The sequence below is a fragment of the Cloeon dipterum genome, chromosome 4 (assembly GCF_949628265.1).
Source record: "Cloeon dipterum chromosome 4, ieCloDipt1.1, whole genome shotgun sequence".
Classification (NCBI taxonomy): domain Eukaryota; kingdom Metazoa; phylum Arthropoda; class Insecta; order Ephemeroptera; family Baetidae; genus Cloeon; species Cloeon dipterum.
In genome coordinates, this window is record NC_088789.1 from 11,244,465 (window position 1) to 11,269,087 (window position 24,623).

The 24,623-nt window shown below is 42.7% G+C and overlaps 1 protein-coding gene across 3 annotated transcripts; it reads left to right on the forward strand.

The window, feature by feature from the left end:
- Positions 1-237: 237 nt before the first annotated feature.
- On the forward strand, positions 238-24,569 carry Appl (amyloid-beta-like protein). Of its 3 annotated transcripts, none has more exons than XM_065491038.1 (11): positions 238-457; positions 16,088-16,282; positions 16,889-17,015; positions 19,142-19,363; positions 19,747-20,210; positions 20,591-20,836; positions 20,897-21,087; positions 21,173-21,333; positions 21,392-21,648; positions 21,773-21,919; positions 21,980-24,569. In XM_065491038.1, exons 1-11 carry the CDS (start codon positions 386-388, stop codon positions 22,088-22,090), a joined length of 2,193 nt encoding a protein of 730 aa, XP_065347110.1. In that variant the 5' UTR covers positions 238-385; the 3' UTR covers positions 22,091-24,569. The 3 variants fall into 3 exon arrangements, with proteins under 3 accessions (XP_065347110.1, XP_065347111.1, XP_065347109.1); XM_065491037.1 differs by having other exon boundaries at positions 239-457; positions 20,582-20,836; XM_065491039.1 differs by lacking the exon at positions 19,142-19,363 and having other exon boundaries at positions 20,582-20,836.
- Positions 24,570-24,623: the final 54 nt, after the last annotated feature.

Consider the following 24,623-nt stretch of genomic DNA (forward strand, 5'->3'; position numbering starts at 1 on the left):
ATTCTTGTGAGTATTTTTAAATACAGATTAATTTAGATATTACAAAATGCCAGTAAAAAAATCAAATTTTTAATAAAGGCTTGATACTAATTTGTGATTTGCGTGTGCGAGGTCGCTAGCATGCCTTGCTGGCCATGGGCAAAAGCGATCCTGGCACAGGTAAGTGCGACACACGCGCCAGCGCCGTGCGCGGACCGTTGATGTACTGTTTGCAGGCGGCGAGGGCTCGGCCGGTCATCAGTTCTGCGCCGAGGCCGAGTTTAGTTCTACTCGTCTGCATTGGAGTCGACGAAGACGAGCACTGCAGTGTGAACGGGCGCCGCACATTTCGGAACTACTGCTTCTGAAACGCACACAAGATCGAGTGACCCTGCGGAGGCTCACCATGTTGGGACTGAGCAACCGGGCTCTAGTGCTCTGCTGCCTCGTGCTGGCCGTCCGAGGGCCTTCGGTCCAGGTGAGTGTCCCTTTTCCAGCTCTTTCCGCGGCTAGCCGCGCTGAGAGCGCAGAGATCGATAGGGGCCGCACTTCATGCGCTTCTCGCCGCGGCCGTCCGCCCGCCCATCGATCCTCTCAGCTTCTTTTCCGAACGCCTGCTGTCAGCCTTTTCCGAGGAAAAGCTCTTCCTCGCCCCCTCTTCGGCCCGACTGGCTACTCATTTAGCCGGATCAGCCAAGCAAATTCGCGTTTTTGCAGCGCAATGTGACAGGTGCACCGCGCGCCGTGTGGGTGGCAGACCAAAGAACAAGTGGTCCTTTTAGAGAAACAAAACTCAAAACAATAATTAACTTTAGATTTTTAGCGTCTACACCAGGTTCATTTTTATTTATATAAAATTTTAATATGTTGGGTCCATTCTGTGAGATAAAATATTATATGAACGGGAAAAAGAGCAAAAATTTAGAACGCAGCAGTATTTTGATAAAAAAAATTATGCGGTGACAGTAGCAGCCACTAATTTGACAAATTCAAGAATGCGATTTTCAAGATTTGTAAGATGCCTTACAAGCTATCTAAATAAATTTGACAGACTCGTACTTTACAGTTAGTGATCTTAAAAATTAAAGTAGCAGACCGTTAATGGTTCTTTTCGAGCACGCACTGTGTAAAGAAATGTGCAATTCTAAGAAATCCAAGTCGTTGCAAACAATGCCGACCCCACACCTTGAAAATGTTCTTTTCTTGGAAAAGTCGACAACTACAATTAAAAATAATTGTCCGGAAAATGTCGTGGGTCAATTTTAACCCGAGTAATGTTATGAAAATGTGTGCAACCCGTTTGAATAACTAAATCTAAATTTGGAACTAAACCTTTGTCTTTGATCCGCGTTTTATGTATTTTACAAACATGGCAGTACCAAAATTCCGTATCAACTCAACTGCAGGTATTGAGTGGATGCTGAAAAGCGCCGACACTTTTCACTTTCAACCCCCCAGTACTTTGTGCATGGCTCTACCTTTGACATGAAATTATTGCATTGAAAAGACTGGTGTTGAATTTGCGCCGCTTTTCTTTGCTTGTGCAGCCATGAGCCAGTCATCCGTCGTTTCTACTCTTTCACACGCTCAGCCAGGTTAAAAGGGAGAAAAGGCAGGTTTGCAGCTCTGCAGGTTCTGCGGTCTGCGCCTAGAATATCACTGAAACCGCAGATTTGCGCCCTCTACTCTCGAAGCTTGTTGTTTGTACAGCCCAATCCTCACCGCAAGCAGCAAATCACAACATTATCCGATTATTAATATGCGCGGCACGCCCTTTGCGTAATTCGGCGTCACGCAGAAACGAACAAGGCCCTTTTAGCTTCGCAAGACGTCTCCGGATGGAAAAAAGGTTCGCAACATTCAGCTGACGATTGCACACTTCTATGACTTCCCTGGTGGGTTCAAAGTCAATAATGGAGTAACCGACAGCCAAATCACTTGCGGCGATTGCAGCATCACGAACAATATTTAGTTCTTAGAATCTCGCGCACTGGGTCTGCACATTGATTCCAATTTCGCCGCTTCTATCCTTGATGATTATAATATAAACCGAGGGCTCTTTAAACTCATTTGTTTCAAATAATTCTAAAGCGGAAAATCGACCGTGTTCGGGTTTTTTTGCGAAATTTACTTAAATATATGATCACGATCAGAAAAAATATATCATTTGGATAATATATCAGCGATTGTACAGAAAAATAGGCATTTTCGTAAGCCAAACAACAACTTAAAAACCTATTTCAATTTTGCTTATGGGGGAACACAATACAAAAGGAAACAAAAACGAAAAGTCTGCTGCGCAGAATCTTGAAACGTGAGAGCCGAGTTGGCAAATGATTTCTATTCGCGAGTGCTGAGTTAAAGGCGCTGGTTGTTGTAACTTCAACTTCGCAGTCATGGATAATTACATATTAATCTCGCAAGTAAAATTAGTCGCTTTATACCGAGCGACAGAGCAATTAGGCCAAACTCGAGCTAGCTCTGATCGATTGAGCTTACAAAGTCGAGCGGAGAGTGTCGTGAATTGAAGAAAAGTGTCAAGGGAACCGCGCCAGATCCTCCGCGTTCAAGAAATTGATCGCCTTTTCTTTGCTTTGCTGTGACGAAAAAGGAATCATCATATCGACAAGTTCACTTGGTGTCACAGTGTGGTGAAATGCTCCTTCAAACCACAGACGGGGGCCCAAATCTCTTGAATTATATATTAATATTCTTGATTAAATTCGAATCGAAAGAAAAAAAAATTCAAAAGCTTACCGCATGATGTGTTTCTATAATTTTAAAATCGTTAGATTTGAAATAACAGGATCATTTCTAAACCCTTTGAGCTTTGTGGAATACTAATCCACGTCGTGTATTGTTTTTTTAACTCAGGATTCTTTTCCACTGCACAATGGTAATGATTTACATCAAACGGTATTCAGCTGGGAACAAAAGTTGGAAGTTTTGAAATGAATAGGACATTATTCAAATTAAGATGATTTATGTATATAGCATCTGGAAATAAAGGAGGAGGTATAATTGATAAGGGAATCAAGTTCGGAGGGCGAGGTGCGCGCATGGGAAACTAAACGCAGAGATATGGAATATATGCTGACTGGCAATGTTTACCTGAGATAGTTTACGACTTGACTCTTTTCATTCCGAGAGTTTAACAGATAAGGGGGAGCAAGTCGCTTAAAATAGCTCCACAGTTTTGAAAGCATTTCCTGTTGAGACTTGGAAAATGTTAATTCTTATTTTCTTTTTGGATTAGGCATTGTAGCTTTCAATGAACAATATAGAGGTGATAAATTGCTGCACACAGCATTCCGATTCCATTCAAACCGTTTGAAAGAAATGTTTTTGCCATAAGCATCCAGCTGCCGTTGCCGTAAAATTCGGGCATATTCTGAGTTTGAATCTTTTTCTAAAAACAAGATATTCAATGCGAAATGCGTAGCGCAGTCCGGCTCCAGCAGCAAATAAGCCAGCAAACGTAATGGCTATGCGGGGAAATAAAGTTTAAATTGAATTTACGACGCTTTTTGCAAACATTAAGGATGGAAAACAAATTTCTAACTCTCCTGCCTCTCAGTGAGTCGGCCTCTCAACAATGCAATTAAGAAGGCTGCATCAAAGTTGCAAGGGTGGCGCTTAAATTGAATTATTTACCGCCGCTTAGCACATTACTACGCCACGAAATTAACGACATTTTAAGCGCGCGGTAATTACATCGGCGCGCCAACAACGGCAACTCGTCGCTCGTTGCAGCCGCCTCATTAATTTTTGCAGTGCGGCACCAAAAAAATCATCCTCGAAATCCAAAGTGGCGCGAGATGGATTGGCGGACAAATTGCAGCTGACTCAGTCGGACGAGCCGGGGCGGAAAGTTCATTAACTCGGCTGGTGAGGCTATAGCTCGTCAGCAGGGCCGAAATCACGCCGGGTTTTAATAAGTTGGTCGGTGCAGCAGCCTCTCTCGCAGGCAGGCGTGTCCCACTCACTGCAGTGGTTTACAAAGGGTTGTTGTCGAGGTGGTGGTGCTATTGTGTGACGTCACAAAAGCACTTATCTCCTATGTGCCCGCCGCGACCGACGAACAGCTTCTTCTTCTCATGCTTTCAAGATATACACTTTGCGCTGTGCAGCCTCACCCCAACGTTCTAGCCGCTGCAGTATGGTAATTGCCCTTGTCTCTGCAATGGCGCCAATTTCTCAATCAATTGGAAAAATGCAACACGGCGGAATGTAGTGACACTCCTTTTGTGTGCGAAATTCGGTTGAAAATGGAGTCGTCACCACAGAGATATATAAATCGGGAGGTAACGCGCAGTTCAAATATTTGTAAATTAAGATCTAAACGTGCAACTTAGATTCGCACACTCAATTTCGCCAGAGCAAATCTTTGTTCTGCTCGGAAATCAAATACATTTCCACGTCGCTTGCTCATGTTTGACGAATGATATCAGGGAGGAAGGAAGGCTTGCTTTCTTGCGAGCCGAGATGAGCATTTCGAGTTTGGCTAGCTCCGCCCTGAGCCAGTTTAATGTTATTAATACGCACACTGTCGTGGCTGTTGTGATGTTGTTAGCTGAGGCTGCGATAGTGGAGGAAAAGTGTCTTTCATGTTTCCGCGAGCAGCATCCTTGATTACGACCGGCTCCAGGCGCTCTGCAGCCTATACGCACAGCAGGGGTTGGGATGCAGGTGAAATCATTATATTGCGATTATCGCTCGCCTGCCATGCGTGCGTTCATTCCTGTCGCGAAATTGCCTTTCAGCCGGGCGAAATTTAATTCAAAGGGTTGAAAGGGAGCCTCAATTCGACGACGAGAATGCTTTATCGAATGCGCACGTTCTCTCTGCCTGAGGCTCTTTTCCGACTACCAATAAATCAATTTAATCCCGTGTAGGCAAATAGTCGATCAGGAGAATTTAATGCTTTCCAAGAAGTGAGTGACTAGCCTTGGGAGTCTTTGGTCTCCGCCAAAAACTCCAGAGGATATTGATCGTGAACTACTGCTTAATTTAAAAAGATTTTTGCAGTCATTTTTTTGCAAGTCAACTTCTTTTGTATATTGATATTCCATCACACAGACACTTGGTAAAAAGTTAAGAAAAATTGTATCGGCTTGAGCAGTTGAAGAATCGACTGGCGAAGGGCTGAATTGTTCCAAAATGATATAATACCATCCTGTATGAATTGAAGGAATCATTTTTTTGCAAAATTGCGGATTTGTGCTTACATGACAAACACGTCAAAGAAAATAATTGTTTAATATTTTTGCCAAAAAATCTGAGTGACGGAGTGGTTTTTAGAATTTTTTATTCGGCCCCTTCGTTAGGGGGCAAGCGCTGGAGAGCATAAGTACTTTGCCAAATTTTCGATGTAAGTTAAGATTGCCATCACTAGGAAAATCCAACAATCAGCCACTGTAACAGTTGCTATCGTGAGCTCAGATGACGTTAAAATGCGCTGGTCCAGCACTAGTCCACTAACACGACAGACAATTCCGAAAAATTCCAATTCCACTTTGGTTTTCTGAATTATCTGCAGTAAAAGTTAATTTACATTATTTTGCGAGCCTTAAAGTCATGCAAAGAAAAATAAATAGTCTGTTATGTTTTTGTGCCGAAAGTTTTCCTCGTCCTAATTCCGCGCTTTTTGTTTGCAAATTTTACGGTCCTGTGTTTGGCAGGAATTCAAGACGCGGTCCCCAAAGAGTAAAAAAGAGGGCCGACAGAAATTCTTCGCTCACCCCACTCATATCCTTTTACCCCGACAAAAGGATAAAAAGGAAAACACGCCTGCTTATAAATCAGGCCGTGTAAGTAAATAGCTCGCTTTCTCCGGGGGAGCATCGCATTATCATCACTTTTCTTCTCGTCTTGCGCGCGCTCACATGCACAAAATGAGCCCATTTCGGTGGGGCAAAAATCTAGTGGCTGGATGTGACCGGAATGGCGAACCATGCTGCATTAGGGGCGCGCAGTCCGCGGGCAATTTATGTATTATTGAGGCGAAAGAGACGATGCAGAGGCCGGTGTGCACGTGCCCTCTGTCTGGCTTGGCACAAAATGTACAAATCTGCTCAGCTATTGGCAGCCGCCGACCCGCCCGATGCATTTTTAATGACCTACCTCGTCAAGAGGCAAGTTCTGATTGCGCTGCGGATGAAGTGCGAACATTTTGCTTTGTATCTTGATAACAAGATGATTTCCTCTCACTCAGAGCAGCTGCAGTACAGTTTGTCCGCAACAGGATGACACGGGAAATGCATAAGTCCTCATACATATGTTCAATCTGAAATGCAAATCAATAATTTCGTTATAATAGAAACTACTTTGGACTGACACTATTTAAAAAATAAATTATTTATGTAACAATAATAAAAAAATATGAGTTCACAGAGAGGCTTTGATAAAAATATCAGGACAGGGATAGAGTGACGAGAATTCTGGGTGCCCACTTTGTTGTCACAACACATGATATTGATTGTGCAAGCATATTAAGTCTGAAAATTTCGGCGCATCACGTCGCACAATGCGCATCTAAAAATAAGTCAACTTGATATTAGCTTTCATTTTGAATCAAATGGTTCCGTCAGGAGGAGTTCAAAAAGGTCCGGCTGCGAAAGACAATACAATGAGCAATTAAGCCTCAAGTGAGGTCATAAGAGCTAAAATATTGGTCCTATAAGTGGCACTGAGCCTTGACGTTAAATACTGGACATAAACAAGCAAACAAGGCCGGGGGTGATGGACAATGCAAACATAGTGAACGTCTGCACGCGTTTCCTGCGAGGGGACGGGACCTGGAATGGAGATGCGCGTCGCCCCAAGGTTTTTTGTTTGCTGCACTTTGCTTGATATAGTGTGCGCTGGCCGCTTTCTGCTCTGGCTAATTAGATTTGTTCGCGTCTTGAAAGCTTGATCGCAGCAGCCCCTAGCGCCGGCCGGGGCTGAGTTCTCTGATAAAGAGAAACACAATGGCCGCGGGGGCGCCCTCATGACGGTGCCGCGCTGCATCCAACCGGAATTCAATTAACTCGCTCAGCGGCAAGCGAGACCGGAATTTTTCCAATGTGGAAGGCAAGCAGCGCCCACCAAATAATTCCGCTTGCACGAGAAATTAAGCCAAGACAAAGCTTTTTTTGCCGCACAATGATCTTCACCGCGTAGCCTTTTTCTGGCTGGTGTGCGTACCTTTTTCCCAAGTCTCATCAACTCCTTTTTTTAGCTCAATTTTCTTCGCAGCCTTCCTCGAACAAAAAAAGAGAGTACAGTGTCAATTTATCTGCACAGTGTTCCTTTGGTAAATAATTGTTTCAATGAACGGCCTTTTTCTAAACGTTCAAACCAGCATGTTGTTTCAATTTTCTATAGCGCCAAGAAGTTTTTGGTGCCATCTTAACTCCCCTTCATATAAAAAATTATTTGTTCTGCAGCGCTAACGTTCGCTCCTCAGAAAAAATAAAGTAGTAATTATAAAAGTATCTCTTCAGCACATTTTGAAGGGGCACTTTTGTGTGGCAGAGAAACGCAGTTAAACGGTTTCTTTTATTTTCAGAAGGTAGGAACACAGTTGCGGAACAGCGACTTGCCGTAGTGCGTTAACCCTGCAAAATGCGGCGCGTTGTTTTCCCCCAGAGCAGGAAGCATAAGCGGCGCTTTTCCGCTGCAGTCCCGCTTTCCCGTTTGGCAAAAGGGTAAAGAATTAAATTACTGCGGCCTCGTTGCTGCCCCTACACCTCCTATCTTAAACCAGCGTCACAAACAATTGGATTTTAGGCTTTAATTTTTGTTTACTCTCACAATTATTCATTAATACATTAATGTATCCTAGTCAAAGTCAAAATAAAAAGCATATAAGAAAGGGCGACGCATCAAGCAAACAAGTTATCTAATACCCTTGTCCAGGAGGACAAAGCTGAATATCGGACTGGAATATTTTAATATTCTGCTCATTTACATATATCAAAAAGAGTAAAAAGGCACATGTACAAAGTGATCAGGTCACTGAAACGTCGGCAATCAAAGAATCGTCGAGTCGTACACAGCCTAAGCTAAAAAAACACTCACAAACACGTTAAAACTCCCGCCACAAAAAATCTTTTAGCTCCGATGGGAAATGTGAAAATTGCCGGTCTTGAAGTGGCTGTTATTAGTGCACAGAAAAGGATGATTCATTGGACGTTGCAGATTAATATTCAGGATTAGATAGTTTGCTGCTGTTTTGCACACCTAAATTCGACCACTTCAATGATTTTTATTATGTCACAACAAAAATGCCCTATTGAATTTATTTCGCCTTCTCCTTTGTCATAGGGTTCAAAAAATATCCAATCCTATATGTCCGTTCCTGGTTTCCCTTGATAAAATTTGGAATTGAGAAATATGCTTGTTGTTGTTTATTGTCACTCGTTTTTTTACACTAGGGGGGCTGCAAATTCGAGAATTGAATTGGGCGTTTCACAATAAAGCGGAATTATAGCCTGGGTCAGAGAAACATGGGAATGATGCCGTCATAATCCGAATTTAAATTAGAGCAGCAGGCATGTGCGTGTGTCGTTTTGGCCGCTCATTTGTGATGTACAGGCGTATAATAAACTAATCTGCCCGTGTGTGAAATTGTCACAGCCGTGTTTGCTTGCAATGCAAAGCCCGAAAATTCCCTGGTGCGGCCGTTTTCTCTCGTCCCATTTCAACCTGCGTTTAAAATAATAACTCTCTCTGACTTTTCAGCTGTGAAATTTCTCTGCAAGGGATTAATTTAATCCTGCAAACTGTACCGTTAAAATACTGCAGTGCTGATTTACAGGTTTTCCAATCAAATATTGCTCTTCTCGTGGGACTTTTCTGCGGCTTTGTATCGCGTCATAATTCTCGATTTGCGCGTTCAATATACATACTGCATCAGTTTGTCTAATTCCGATCAAATTGTTGAAAAATGATCGTTATCGGAGTTGGAAATTGCAATGGATTGTCTGCAGATGCTGCAAACCATCATTTTCACTCCAGTAAAAGATTATTTCGATAAACATAAAATATCGCTTGAAATTTATTTTGCCATCTGCGTATCTTTCTGCATGCGAGGCAAGGAAATTAGATTTTAGGGAGCCAAAACAGAATTCTCTCTTGGTTAAAGTAATGACTTTTGTTCTCTGCCACCCAAAAAAGTTCCATCAAAATCCGGGAAAGAGATTCTGTTTTGAGAATTCTTTGTCACCGAGATGAAAATAAGTTCGCTCCCGGCCATTGTAAATTAAAGCCGCATGTAAAAGCCTTTTCTCATTTTTCCCTGGTGGCCTTTGTTTCAAAAGTGGGGCGTGTGGTTAAATTTGCAGACAATTTTCCAGCGCGACCCTCGGTGCTCCAAAACCGCAAAATATATACGCGCCTTGATAATCCCTGAACATAATTATGTGACAAAGTATTACAAGAGCGCGGCAAATTAAGCATTAAATATGCACTGAGCGTAGAAAGCTTACAAGGCGTGAAAACTCGGCCACCATCAGAATGCTAATTCAAATCTACGCTTGGATTTGAATCGGTCCTAAAATCTATTCAAGGAAAACTATTCGATTTTTTAGTAGTTAACTTTAAAATACTAAAAATTTATAAGTGGATTCATATTTCAAAATTAAAATATATTCAATTATGTTAGCTTTATTTGTTGTTGTGTGTTGCAGATGAATTATTTTATTAGTTGGATTTGAATCAATCACAATGGAAAATCATTGACATCTCTCTCTCCTTATTTTTAGACATTCCTAATTGATTATAGGGACCGGTTTTTTGCACCTTTCATGATTTCTTTACAACAGTTTAACGGGCCCTCCGCCTCAGAGTTTGATTCCTCATCATCGATTTTAACGATTTCAGATTAATTTCTCTGGCAGTGACGCTTGCTGGTGACACTGATTCCGAATCAGATACCCGTCGTGCTAAAATCCATTAATCACGCTTTTTCGGGAAACGCAGTCAAGAGCAACTTGTTGGAGCAATTTCTGCTCGCCGGGCAAACTTCGTGAACAAGCTGCCTGTCAAACTTATGAACCAACGTCTTGCCGGCAATTCATTCTCGCCACTTTGTGCCGCCTCATTTGCATTTTCGCGACGGCGGAAGGAAAATTTCCTCTTGGTGCAGAGGCAGGTGCAAAGTCGCATTCCACGTGTACACACTATCTGCTGTGTGAAGATAGCCGTAAATCGAGCCAAGTTATTGTCCGGGAAATGCGCGTTTAATCACCCAAAATCGCGTTCTGCCAAGCCATCCATCTATCTGCCCGGCTGCTTAATGGCCGTCATCAATTTTCAAGCGAATTTTGTATGCAGCCGGCAATAAATTACTCGGGGAACAATGCTTCGCTGTTTGCGATGGTGAAGTCGGGGGGAAGTCTATTTGAGCAAACAATATGGGATGAATTTTAATTAAAATGCGGCTGCCTTTAATCTAAAAAGATAAGAAAATTTTACATTAAAAATGTTTAGGCACCTCCCATTGCGGTTTTGAGCAGTTTAGTTTGTTGTAATCAGGATTTCAGCATCATTTACCCACTAGACAAAAATTATCTGTTTAATGGTTTAGTGGCTTCTCTTTCGAGATAAAAAATCAAACCCCACGAGTTATTTTAGCTATTTAATCAATTGAATTCAATGCACTTGTGACCGAAACAAATTTTTTCTTTGTGAGAGCTGATCATGGTGTGTTTTTTCCTCAACACCAAGTCAAATAGAGGTTTTCCCAAATTCCCATCACGCAACTCGTCGACGGTCGCATGGTGTAAATTGTCACTATCGCTAATGAACGCGCGACTCGCCGGCAGTGCCAATTTGATCCAAATTTGCATCGATAGGCAGAGGAAACGCGCGGTAATTCCCGTCTCTCTGTGTGTGAGTTTATATGCGCACGGCCGACCCACACAGCGCGAGTTTGCCACCGGAAAATCAATAGAATTTTCGCCGCTGCCGGTGTGTTAGTGCAGAGAGGGAAAATGACGCGCGCATGCCGCCGGAGCCCGACGATGAGTCATTCCTGGCCCTCAAATACTCACGCCATACGCACCCAGAATGAAAATAAAATGCGAATGCGCTCTCAAGTGCACAACTTGCTGGGGGGAGCATGTAACCTGAAGTGAGACGGAGAGTCGTTTGTTCCTTCTTCTGCTGTTGATGCCAAGGCCTGAAATGAAAGTACCGGCTGCTGATAATATTTTATGCCGCAATTCCTTTCCTATTCCTATTTTACAAATCAACAACAATTAAAATCCTAAATTTGTAAAAGGAAAACGGGTTAAAGTCAATTATGTCTATTTTTGGTACATTGAAGTATGTGAGAACCATGTATTATTATCATTGTTTTAATTTTATGAGTGTTGGAGGGTAAAACCCATGCGATTGAAATCTCACTTTTTGAAATAAAGATAAAAAAATCGACGCAAAAATACGAAAAGCACTGTTTGCAATCATAAATGCACTTTTATTTGTCAAGCAATTAACACCGGCAGACTCACAAAGAAGCAGCGGCAGAAATCTAAAGAAACGTTTGAATTGGCAAACAGTGTTTTTGCTGGCTCAGTGCAAAGCCATCGAATCGGAAAGGGTCGAGCGTCGTCTCATTTGGTTGCCGTCGCGCGCATTTGAAATTCATCGTCTCTCTGGGACAATTGAACGAGCCGCTCCCCGCGGACCCGGCTCATCGCTTGACATGCTGACGCAATCCAGCAGCCTGCCCTCTCGCCTCATACTGCTGACTAATTCGCCTTTTGCGTAGATGGCGCCAGATGCGAAATTTTGCCCATGAGAATGATTTTTCCTTTATTTCACTTCTGTCTAGCGAACAGAATCTTTCGAGATCTTCACTTGATTACAATTTTATTCTTTTGAAAAAAAAAATGTCAATAAAAATATGAAAATTATATTTTTGATTCCGTTGAACACATCGTTAAATATGTTATTTGAGTAAACAAATCTGACAGCAGACCAACATTTTAGTGATTCCATGAGCAACGCTTTTTCCCGTCGGGCTCAATGAAAAACGTGCTTCAATTTTGCGTGGTTGGATTTTATTCGTTTGCGGCTCCGGGTGTCAATAAATCGAGGTGATTTATTCGGGCTTGGAACAAAGCGAGAGCGAGCGGCCGATTCCCGTTTATGAATTGTGAGCGTTGCAAGTGCAGGCCGACCGCGCCAATATATATATATGTTGTGTGCTAGTGCGTGGGCCTGCTGGAAGGCCGTAAAATAAATTCAAAGATAAAGCCTGGCTTCGATGGGAAATACGTTTGAAATGAAAAGCATATATCTCAGTCGGTTTAGAGGATTCAAATAGGTTCAACGCAACTTTATTTTCTCGCGGTTAGAGGCCATTTATTAAGTAATAAAAATAGATTGCCATAATATCTGGACGCAATATCTAGCATCAAACTTGATTCTTTTGTTTTCAAATGGTCATTGTGAATTTTAGTTTCAATATTTTGAGCCCTGCACTTTTTCCCTACGGTAGATGGAAGACCTAGTTGCTGATACGATGTGATTTAGTGTTTTTCCATGCAAGAAACAGCGGAAAAACGCTGAGTCACCCATCACACGAAACAGCGCTTGGGCTGAGTTCACGCCCTCGTTTTTCATTTTCGTGCCAATTTGTCTCCTCAACCGGCTGGAACAAGAAATTGGCTCCGAATGCCAATTTTCGTCTCCAGCACACAAGACCCCCCATATTTGGCTGGAATATTAAATAGTGGAGGCGAGAGGCAAATAGGGAGCTATACCCTTCAAGATTGAGCCTTCGTTTGTCCGCTCTCCGTGCGCACTATAGAATTTGGCGAGCCTGATTAACTCGAAGCGCGCCTCTCCTCTCTGACGGCCGTTTATCCGTAGCGTGCGAACATTATTCTCTGCGTAAGCTCCACACCCGCCCGTCATCAGCCATGGAAAATTTGGAGAGCGTTAAGGCGGCCTGCTGTCGCTGCGAAAAAGTGGTTTTGACAGTTCTTTCAGCCGCACGTTCTCAATATTTCAGCTTTAGTGAATCATGCCTCTGTAATACGAAATCTGCAGGGAATCCGCGCTTTCTTTGGTTCAATATAATTCACCTACACATGGGGTCCAAAGTTTAAACCAAATTGTGGCACCCGTTGATGATGTGGGGACAGAGCTAATTAAGCTGCGGGACCTCTTTTTACGCGTAAAAAGCGCCAGAGGCTGGCTTTGTTAGACAACATAAAATTTAGACAGGGCTCTTTTGCCTCGAATATGTTTTTACCCACAGGGTTGCATGTTAGCTCTCTTGTTGTCATCCTTAATTAACAAAAGCTAGAGAAGCAGAGCAAAAAGTCATACCAGCTCTAGATTGAGATAAAATATATTGCGGAGAAACATTTTAATGAAAATCTAGATTATTTTGATTTATTCTGCTGTACGCACTGATATTTCAAAGAAAAGGTCTTGGCAATCAACCGGTAAATTTTGAACTCGCCGGGGACTACCAGAAATATTTCCATTTTTTCTAATATTCGTGAAGTACACGTTTCCAATAGAATTTTGGATGGAAGTGGAATTTCGAAAGTTAAGTTTAGTCTAGCACTTTTAGTGGCGATGTGTTTCGAAACAATTCTCGTTCTCAGACTTGGGTAGCTCCCCACGAAGAACTCTTAAATCTGCTCAACTTTAGCTTCCTCCGCCATAGGGGTTGGAGGGGGAGAAGAGCGAAAAAACCACAATCGCTAGGAGTAAATGTGTGTACAACAGTATCGCATTGCAGTATCACGTAGCGCCATAAAGTAAAACAATCGGACAGAAATGCTGCAAAGATCCCTTGTGATTTGCATTAAGAGGCATTTTGCGCGTTTCGTGAATATTAAACCGAGTCGCGCCGGAGGTGAGCTCTCTCCCATCGTCGTGTCCCATTTCTGTTTAATTCTATCGGCTTGATTACGATTCACTGTACGCAAGCATCCAGTGTCTAATGAGCGGCCATTGTTGCGGAAGTTTGACTCGTCTTATCGGTCCAACCCCCTCGTTACAAACTGCAATTCACGATTCAATTTGACGATAAACTTATACTGCTCGTCGCGCAACTTTAATTGTGAGACGAAGCGCGCCCAAGATAATTATTAGTCACGCACAACTCGGTTATGAGCTGCAGCAGCTGGCGAAAATTGGTTGAGGCGGAGAAGCTTTCAAAATGATTATATACATGATTTAAATTAAGACTTTCCGTTTTATGCTTTTTCGGATTGCTGTGGATGCTATTGGATTTTTCATCATTTCCTCCAGATTTTTGAACGATAGAGATAGAAATAAAATACATGCGTCAGCTGCCAGCCATGGATAGGTTCTTTTGCTCTTTTTTCCAGAAGACCTACAAGATGCGACTTTCTTGTCAGTCGGCGGCGGAGGAATTGAATCGCAAATGTACGGATTTGCCCAGAGGGGCGGGCAGGTGTTTTCGTCCTGGAGTGTTAGATGGAGCGTGTAAAAAGTTCGCAAGATATACACATTCGTTTTTCTTCTCACGGACTCTCGCCAACGTCATTTCGTTTTCACCGACCGGCTGAGGAAAAGTCTCTTGCCTCCGCACTCATTTCAAGTGAATGTCCGCTCGTCTGGTGAGATAAAACGATGGTGCTTATTGCCGCTTCTCTTTCGGTGGCCTTTTCAGGACAAGAACTTCTTATTTTTCAAAATTCTGACTGCTGCATTCATGCCACAGAGCTGCGTACTCTAAATGTGAATACAAAAAGCAAAGTGCTTATTCGCGTCGCAGCCGCAGCAAGAGACGTCAACAGGGTGCCGCTATTTTACAAGCAAAAGGAAACTGGTGTATATCTGAAATTTATTACCCGATAATAACGAGTCAAATATTCGCGGTTGTAAAATCAATAATCGTGTGCCCGGCCTATCTACGTGACCAGATTGCAGCAGGTAGAGATGCTGAGGCAGCAGGTGTCCACTCCCTTCTCTCTCTCTCTCTCTCTCTCTCTCTCTCTCTTCTCTCTCTCTTCTCTTCTGGATGCAGCTGCCTAACGAGCGCTTTTTCAAAGAGGCGAGGGTTGGCAAGGCACGACTCTTGCTTTCGACACTACCTGCTAAATAGTTGCCCGAGACCCTAGTGCTCGGCCCCACCGACCTAACCGTCTCCCAGCCAAAGTTCTTGGCATTCCCTTACCACTATAGATCGAGCCAAGAGTCCGTCAGATTAAATACGGAAGCAAATTCCTTCGTCACTCTCATATATACCCTCCGTCAGTGCTCCGGAAGTACCTCAAGCGCCAAAAATGGTTGATAATTAAAAAAAGATGGTTCGAACTTTGGTGGATGCAGATGCCGATGAAGGCACACGAGATAGTCATAATAACACGTGTTAGTTGAAATTAAATGCTGCTTCCTCAGTTGTATGGAAATTTACTAACAAACTCTAATTGTAACTCATGTTCCATTGTAACTCATTAATTACATAGTGCTGCAACCAGCAGCCGAAACTAGCTGAACATGATATTTGTGTATAAATATGGAATAATATAAAGCTATATTCATTTCATTTTAAAAGAAAAAATGTTCCATACCCCATCACTTAAAGGGCTAAAAAACGGGCATTATCAGCACAGGGTTTACACGTGATCTGTGAACAACCGTGACTCGTATAAATTCTGGATGGGAAAAATGAAATTCTACATTAATGTCCGAGCTTTGGAATTCAATTAAATCGTTCATCTAACTGACAATGGAACCAATTCGGGTCGTTGCATCCTGTGTGTGGAATCTGATTATTGTGCGTCGGCAAAGCTAGGAGCAGCCAGCCGGCCGTTTGGGCGTTATGTATTGCGCCACAACAACGGTGGGTGTAAATAGGAAATCGCTCAGCGATACAAGCCGTCCGTCCGACCATATCGCTCTTTTGTTCCCTTCGCTGTTATAGCGTAATGTACCAAACGACTCGCAATCGCAAAAAAATATTGTCATCTCCATTTTATTTTACGCGGGCAACACCGATACTCAATTCCGCACTGTCACATAGCTTATCCCTTCGACAAAGGAAGCTCTCAAACCCCAAAATATTTGTCTTTTTTCCTGTTGATCGAAATTCGTTCGTTTTGACGCAACATTCCGCTCTTTGTTTCAGGCTGGAAATGTCGGTCCATCGTCGACGTCAGAGGTGCCCGCCGCCCATTTCGAGCCGCAGGTCGCCGTCATGTGCGAGCCGAGGGCCACCTACCACAACCAGTATATGACCGAGACGGGTCATTGGGTCTCCGACCCTGAGACCAAAGCCATCTGTCCGCGCGACAAGATGGCTGTCCTCGACTACTGCAAAAAGGTGAGCTGCGCCTCTTTCCCAACTTGCGCCGAATAGTCTTTGAATTATTAAACAATGGGTCGCAATCGGTGTGCGAGGGCGGCCTCTACATGAATGTCCTTTTTGTAGCTCGCTCTAACGTGGGCTGCGGCAAATAGCAACATGGGCGCACAAACGCGCAGTTTCAATCCAAATTTATTACTAAGAGATCCTGATATGGTTGGGCAGTTGTAGTTGTTGCTGTTCCTTTTTTGCTTACGAAAATGTATGAAATTAAATTATCACATTTAAAACAAAAATTTATCTTATTGATTTGACTACAAATTCAGTGATTTCCTATAATGGGCAGTGCGTGAATAATTTCATATATCCACATATTATGACAAAGAGACCAAAACTCACTGTAAAATAATAATCAATTGTTTTTATTACGTTGGAGGTTTGTATTTTGCGTTGCACCGCCACAGTAAAGAATAAAATTAAACACTTGAGCGATGCTTTGGAAGAACTAGTCAATTCTCTTGTCAAATTAATCATAATTTTTTTTCTCAACAAAAGATGGCTTATTAAAATATTGTGGAGGATTTTTTTTGATCAAATTTATAAGTTTCATGTCTTTGCTTTTAGGTGTATCCAAAGAGGGACATCACCAACATTGTGGAGGCGAGCCACTACCTTAAAGTGCCCAACTGGTGCAAAGTAGGCCAGAGGAAATGCAAAATCTCCCGTTGGGTCAAGCCCTACCGCTGCTTAGGTAAGCTCACCACCGATTGGCAAATAGCTTTATCGACACAATAGAAGTAGTTACGAAACTCGCATCAATTGATTGACAATGCAGACCGGCATATTCAGCGTCAGTCGTATCAGTGGTGAAAATATAATATAGGATTAGAAATATTTAGTATTATTTTCCCACACTCGAGTGAGCAGATAGCTTCTTGGAAGTTAATCACAAACAAAAATATGATACGAACTGTGCTGCGAAAATTGTTGCTTTCCGTTCCTAACCATTATCTTTGAGTATCATCAAATGGAGCTATTAAACCGTAAAATCTAATTTTACTCATTTAGGAAAAAATATATGGATTGGGGTTTGGTTCAAATAAAACCCAAGAAAATATTTTATTGCAAAGTAGTATCACTTTTTCCTTTTTCGCCCTCCATAAAGAATCTCATCCGTAACGATGGCCAAATAAAAAAGAGAGAAAAGCACCCGAGAAAATCGCAAGGCAGGAGTACATATAACGATTGGAAAGGTGCAATTTTCCCCCGAGCGGAAAGCTAATGTTATTTTCCCGGTCTTGATTTTGAAAGCTTTTGTTTGGGGATAGCTTGTAGCGAGTGCAGAGGCAGAGGCAAAAGCACACGCTAGCTGCGTGGAAAGGCAATCGATAGCGCGGGCTGCGGCGCAGAAAAGTCAGGCCGATCGATATTCCCTCGTCGGCGCCCCCACCCGCTCGCCGCGGCCCTGGCCCCCGTTTCCATACACACCGACGGGCAAACACTCGCGCACGCACACAAGGCAGCCGCGGATGGAAAGGGGCGGATGAAATAAAGCCCTCCTTTTGCACGCGGAGAACGCGTGTTGCTCTCTGTTATTACGCCCGGCGCGTATTTCACCAGCTCGCTATCAATTAGCCGCGAAACTTGACTTTACCATCCCGAGAGCGTCTTGCTCAATGATATGACTCTTATCCGTGTTGAGAGGGGCGGTAGTCGGTGTGGAGACATTTTTCCGGGGCAACCAGATGATACCATGGCAGCTTTAAAAGATCTCGTGTTTAGTTTTCTTGGGAATAAAAAATCATCGTTTAAACACAATTCTCTCATTAAATTCGTGACTTAATTCGATCTCATTCAAATGCGGAAAGGAATGCTTTCAAAATTAAAAAAGGTGCCTTATATTGCGATTGAAAATTGCATATTCACTCTTTAAGCAAAAGTTCCATTTCAATTAACTGAAAATCACAGATAACTGTAAATTATTTGTTGTGTTTTGGTGGGAATGATATCACTAAACAAGAAAAATGTCTAGGGTGTAGCATGTTGGACACACGTTAGATCATTGAAGTTAAGCAACAATGCGTGCTGTCGGTAGATGGATGGAAGGGTGACCGCCTGGAAAGCCTCCCTGCCAACTGCATAGCCCTAGGCCGACTAGCAACTTGCTGGTTTGCACCTTTCCAGCATGCGTGATTTGGCATCACGGGACGAATGTCTATAGCGTTTCAAAAAAGTCTTCGGTGCGGAGGCATGTGGCTCTTCAGTGAGCTGGGTTCTTGTGCGGCCTGGTACGCCCATGTTATATGCTCGCGGTGTTATTGAGACCCGGGTTTCAGCATTCGTGCTAGTACCTTTCCCGGTTCCTGGACATGGGTAAAAAGAAAAAATGTATGGTTAAAATACCAATAATAATTTTATTAGTGCTTAGCGCTGCTTAGTAATACTTTATATAAAGTATGCAACCGGCGTGCATGCCGGACGGGCGGGTTGTATGGTTTGCGATTTCGCAGGCGCTTGCTGCGTGCTAATCTAGCAAAACACATTTTAATTTGCTGCTGCTCTTACCTTGTTAATAAGTTTTATTTACCAGCTCCCAATCTTAAATACACCCTATTTAACGACGGTCGGTATCTCAAATGAAATTAAGAATATTTTCAGATATGAATATATTTTTCATCAAATGGCAAAAAAATCGAATAATGTCCTTTGAATCCCAGCTTCCTGTCATCGCCCCCACTTTGTGTTAAGTACAAATGCACTGCTCACGACCGACTCACGCATGTTATTCATTATATTTTGCGCGGATGACCCCACCCGCACTTTTTTGTAATGGTTGAAAATTTTGTTTCTGATGTGTGACCTGTTGGTTTATTTCAGAGGGTCCATTCCAATCCGATGCCCTTCTCGTACCTGAGACCTGCCTCTTTGACCACATCCACAACCAGACCAAATGCTGGGAATTTGCCTTGTGGAACCAGACGGCCGCCCTGGCCTGTCAGAGTCGCGACATGATTCTGCGGAGCTTTGCCATGCTGCTGCCTTGCGGAATTTCCCTCTTCAATGGGGTGGAATTTGTGTGCTGTCCAAAGCATGCCAAGGGTGAGAGACCGAAAGTCGTTGTTGTCGCTCTAAATTTATTTACGCACAAACTGCTAAACGCCCCGGAGCATCCTTTCCCTTCTTTTGCTATTCTACCTTCGTTTTATTTGCGTGCTTTCATCACTTCCTGGCGCAATGCGTACTTTCAAAGTTTCTGTGCAGAAGGGATTGAAACTTTTATTCGGATTGCATTTTATTAGGAGAACTTTTACTACGTTTCTTTTCTTTTTCAAACACACAGATAAATTACAGATCTTAAGCAAAATAAGTTATTGATTAGCTAATTTTTATAAACATCTTTGCGACAGATTAGCTGGACTGTTAAATTTGCCTTGTCAAAACAGGAGTCTGTATTTACCAAAAACGGTAAATTTTATTTGCAGATAACATGAAGCCAAAGAAGCCGATTGACCTGACTCTCTCAGTCGATCCTGAGGGTCAGATGGCTGATGTGCTGTCCAGCGACAAGTTGGGCCTCGAGGGAACGGCCAGCACGACCTCTGACGAGGACGACGCTGACAACAGCGACGAGGATGCAGACGACGCTTTGAATCGCGATGACGCTGATGACGAAGAAGACGACGACTACGGTGAGGGAGAGGACGGCGACGACGATGTCGACGACATGCAGGGCTTTGGCGCTAGCTCGACGGCCGCGCCTGGTGCTCCGACGCCGACCAGCGCTTCACCAGTGGCCAACAGCCAGCCGGCGGCCGCGCAGCCCACCGGCCAGCAGGTGCCCACTCCCGACCCCTACTTCACCCACTTTGACCCCCGGGGCGAGCACCAGGCTTACAAAGAGGCACAGCAGCGGCTTGAGGAAATGCACAGGGAGAAGGTCACCAAGGTGCGCTGCCTTTGTGCTTTTTTACTTTATTTTTCGCGCATTGCTTTCAAATCATTGTTTGCTTTTTATTCAATTCAGTGCAACTTGATTTAATTAGCTGAATAAATTATTTAGGCTTTATAAACAGGGTCACTCATTTTGAGGAGTATTTTGAGAATTAAGTTTTTCGTAACTAAGTAATTTTTGAACATATATCTTTTAGAGGAATGTCATTCACGCCTAGTTATTTTTTACTCTCTCTGGTTTGATAGCATATTTCTAGAAAAGAAAAGCAACAAAATAATAGCATTGCACGAAAAAAGGGATTCGTGAATCAAGTGTTAGTTAGATTGCTGCGCACGCGTCTCAATTTCAAGTTGCTCACTGTGCAGGTGATGAAGGACTGGTCGGACCTGGAGGAGCGCTACCAAGACATGCGTCAGAATGACCCACGTGCGGCCGACGACTTCAAAAAGAAGATGACCCAGCGCTTCCAGAAGACGGTGCAGGCTTTGGAGGAGGAAGGTGACGCTGAGAAGCACCAGTTGACTGCAATGCACCAGCAGCGCGTCATGGCGCACATCAACGAGCGCAAGAAAGAGGCCATGGCTTGCTACACCGACGCCCTCAGCGAAAATCCACCAAATGTGAGTGCTCATTCCAGCTCCTCTGTGCTGATTTTTAAATTTTTGCCCTCCTCCCGCCAGACCCACCGAGTGCAGAAGTGCCTGCAGAAGCTGCTGCGATCCCTGCACAAGGACCGCCACCACAGCATCGCACACTACCGCCACCTGCTCGTCTCCAGCCCTGACCAGGCTGATCGAGAGCGTAGTCTCACCCTGGAGCACCTCGTCGACATCGACAAGATGGTCAACCAGTCCCTCCTGATGCTTGACCAGTGAGTTTTAGTTTTATTTCAATAATTTGGAATTATTGCATCGCATTTTCGACGTTAAAATAATTTTTCTTAATTATTATTGCAGCTACCCTGAGTTGTCGGCAAAGATCCGAGTGCTGATGGAAGACTACCTGACTGCTCTCAGAACTAAAGACGAGACCCCAGGCTCCCTCCTTTCCATGTCCAGGGACTCTGAAGCCGCCATTCTCGACAAATTCAGAGCAGAAGTGCAAGCACGACAAGAAGGTAATATAAAATATAATGGAAAATAAATAAGTACAAACGATTAATATTTAATTTTCAGAGAAAGATCGTCAGAAGATGATGGAACGTCAGCGCAAGGAGCAGCGCAAGGCTGAGCGACTACAGCAGAAGGAAATCCAGCGACACGGCGAAAGTCAAAAGATGGACACGCACTATGACTCGGACATTGTCGAGGAGGAGCGTGCCCTGCCCTCGTCGCTTCCATCTGCAGAGGCCCCAGCCACCTTGCACACCCAGCATGAGCCGCTGCCCAAGCCGGCTCATTCCCAGACACACGACATCAGTCACGGAGAACCTGTGAGTCAACTTTCAAGTTTCTCCTATTAAAAACAATATCCTACTAAAGTCAACAATCTCAAACTATATGCAGTGTCAAGCAATTTTAAATTTACAGCATATTTATTATGATCAATTTTTCTAGACTTTCTCTGTCCGTCGTGAGGTGTATCACAGGGAGAGAAGGAGCGTCTACTTCACTCTGATCTTCGCTGGAGTGGCCATCATGGCCGCTGGACTTGTCGGTGTTGCCGTTCTGCGAAGAAGGAACGCCCGTTCTCCTCAGAACCAGGTGCGAATTGAAGTGGCGAGGCGAGGCCCGTTTTTAACCATTTTAAACAAATTGTTTCAGGGCTTCATTGAAGTCGACCAGGCTGCAACACCAGAGGAACGCCACGTAGCCAACATGCAGATCAATGGATACGAGAATCCAACTTACAAATATTTTGAAGCTAAAGAGTAAGCGATATCAAAAGCAACAGATGTGTAATCGAGACGCTCTCCTGGTAAACGTTCTAATTTCCTTGTGCATTGGGGAGTAAAAAGGGGAATTCTCTCACACAAACTCACTCACATGTATGAGCGCAGAGATCACCTCTATGCAAACAATATAGCGCAGATTTTATGTTGGGTGTAAATTTTAAGGTTACGAATATATCAAACTCATTATGCACACAAGATACAATTAGATCAAACTGGACATTTTGAAATTGCGTGCGCGAATAACAGTTTTGGGGGGTTTACAAGACAAAACAACACAGAGGAATAATAGGTAAGATCGCTTCACATCTATGATTGTTCATAATAAGAAAGAAAACAAAAATAGTCCTGTATTTTTGCATGTTTAGAGATGATCTACTGATTTGTACTTATTGTGTCTCTCGTGTAACAACATTTCATTGAACCAGCACATTTTGCTGCCACTTGGTTTCAAATTTGTCTCTATTTTTCAATCACGCTGCTTCTTCTTGGAAAGAGAGAAAAAGAGTTATCGTCGATTTGCATAAATGAATTTGTGCCATTTTTCTAAACAAATAATAAACATCAATTATTTCCACGTTTTAGCTAAAATGAGATAATATGTATAGAGGATACTGTGCGAGGGCGCCACAACCACTCACAATAAGAAAGGGAAAGAAAATTTGCGAATTTATAGCTGCCACTTTTCATTCGGCTTGAGGGTTCGACGCATAATTTAAAAGTGCTTCTATCACACAAAAACAGGATTTGCAACCTTACGAAGCGCGAAAATTATTAACTACTTTTAAGTGCGCGACGGGGGTACGTGCTTGCCATAATAGGCTTAAATTGAGTGTCCATAAGGGAATAGTAGCAAATTCCAATTGTATATGTATAAACGCAAATTTAAAGAGTGAACACGAAAGCAGTATAACTCGTAGCCGCAGTACGGATTATCATCATCCTGGAGCAAGGGCACACAGAGTCACGCATAACACTTTTGCCTCTCAAGATTTCCTCTACACTTTTGCACTTTGACCCAGAATTATTTCAGACAAAATAAAAAGTACGCGACTGGTATAAAAGCAGTTGAGTTTGTAAATATAATATCAAAAGAGTTTGGCCGAGCAGAGACTTTTGACAGTAAACAGGAAAACGATGGGCACCAGCTTCACTTTTATGTATGTATAGATGTTGTGGCAATGACAACATTTGTTTGACAGGAGTATTAATTTCTCCGTTTTGTAATGTAGCGATCTCTGGTGCTCTTACTTATTGACTACTCGATCGAGACAAACATGAAAAACCTTAAACCCAGGTCGGCGCCCCAAGAGGTGGCAGTAAATGTTTAGACAGTTTTTACACCAATTTGAACTTCCTGGAAAGCAAACGTCACGGCGCGTGCCGAGGATTTGAGGTTTTTTCAAGCTGAATTCGGCAGCTTATATAATTATTCATTGTATATTTAAAAAGAGCAGAGGAGGAAACAAATTTTAAGAGTGATTATCAATACGCGATCGTTTTGTTTAAATCGGTAAAATCAATTATTTTGTATAATCAATAAAACCCGAAACATAAAATGCATTTCTTTCCTTGATTTTTAAAAAAATATATGCAGTAAAAAGAAAAATCTCGAATAAAAATGTTAGTCCTAATTGTCCTAACAAGTGTAAGAAGAAATGTCTGATGTAATTGATAGTCGAGCAAACAGAGCATTCCTTTTCATATTATAGAAAGATATAACTGGATGAAATCATGTTGAGAGGGCGATATGTGAATCTCTAGCTTGTAGCGTCAAAGTAATTCATGTATGTATAAATGGGCCCCTGAAATTAAATTACCGGAAATAACGAGATACGTGTGTGTTTTGGAAAAATCAAAAAATGCACTCACTATACACAAAAACACATACACTCAATATTAAAAAGAGAGAACAAAATGCTATATCAAACGAAGTTTAATTGTTTTGCTTTCGAAAGTGCAGAGGTAGCTTAACACCCATCATGATTTTACAAAGACACGCAATTCGTTGATGTTGATTTGCCTAGAAAATCCGAACAACATGAGATCAGACACAACACACATATGCGTTCACAGGAAATTTTACATTAGACTTGATAGCATTAAGATCAGGAGTAACCAAGAACAGAGGAGCTTTGGCCATAATAAAGTGTAATTACTGAGACTCGTATTATTCCCTCCTACAAAGTGGCAAAACTACAATGGTCATACACTCGCGTTTTCAGTTCTATATATATATCAGCCGGTTCCTCTGTTCTTCTCGCATGGAGCAGACGGCTCTTCACGATGTACCAAAATATTTTAACATTTAGTCGACACGACGACTTGGGTCGCTGCTGGTTTCTTTCCTGTCCACGCTTTAATCAGTATGTTGATTCATTTTGATGTAATTTTCACGGTGATCTTGATGGCCATTGTAATTTTCCCTTCAGCAGTAATAAATTGATGTAAGAGTTATATAACCAGAGCTTCTTACTTTAACCGAATCCCCTACTATTATTTTAAAATTAAAAGAG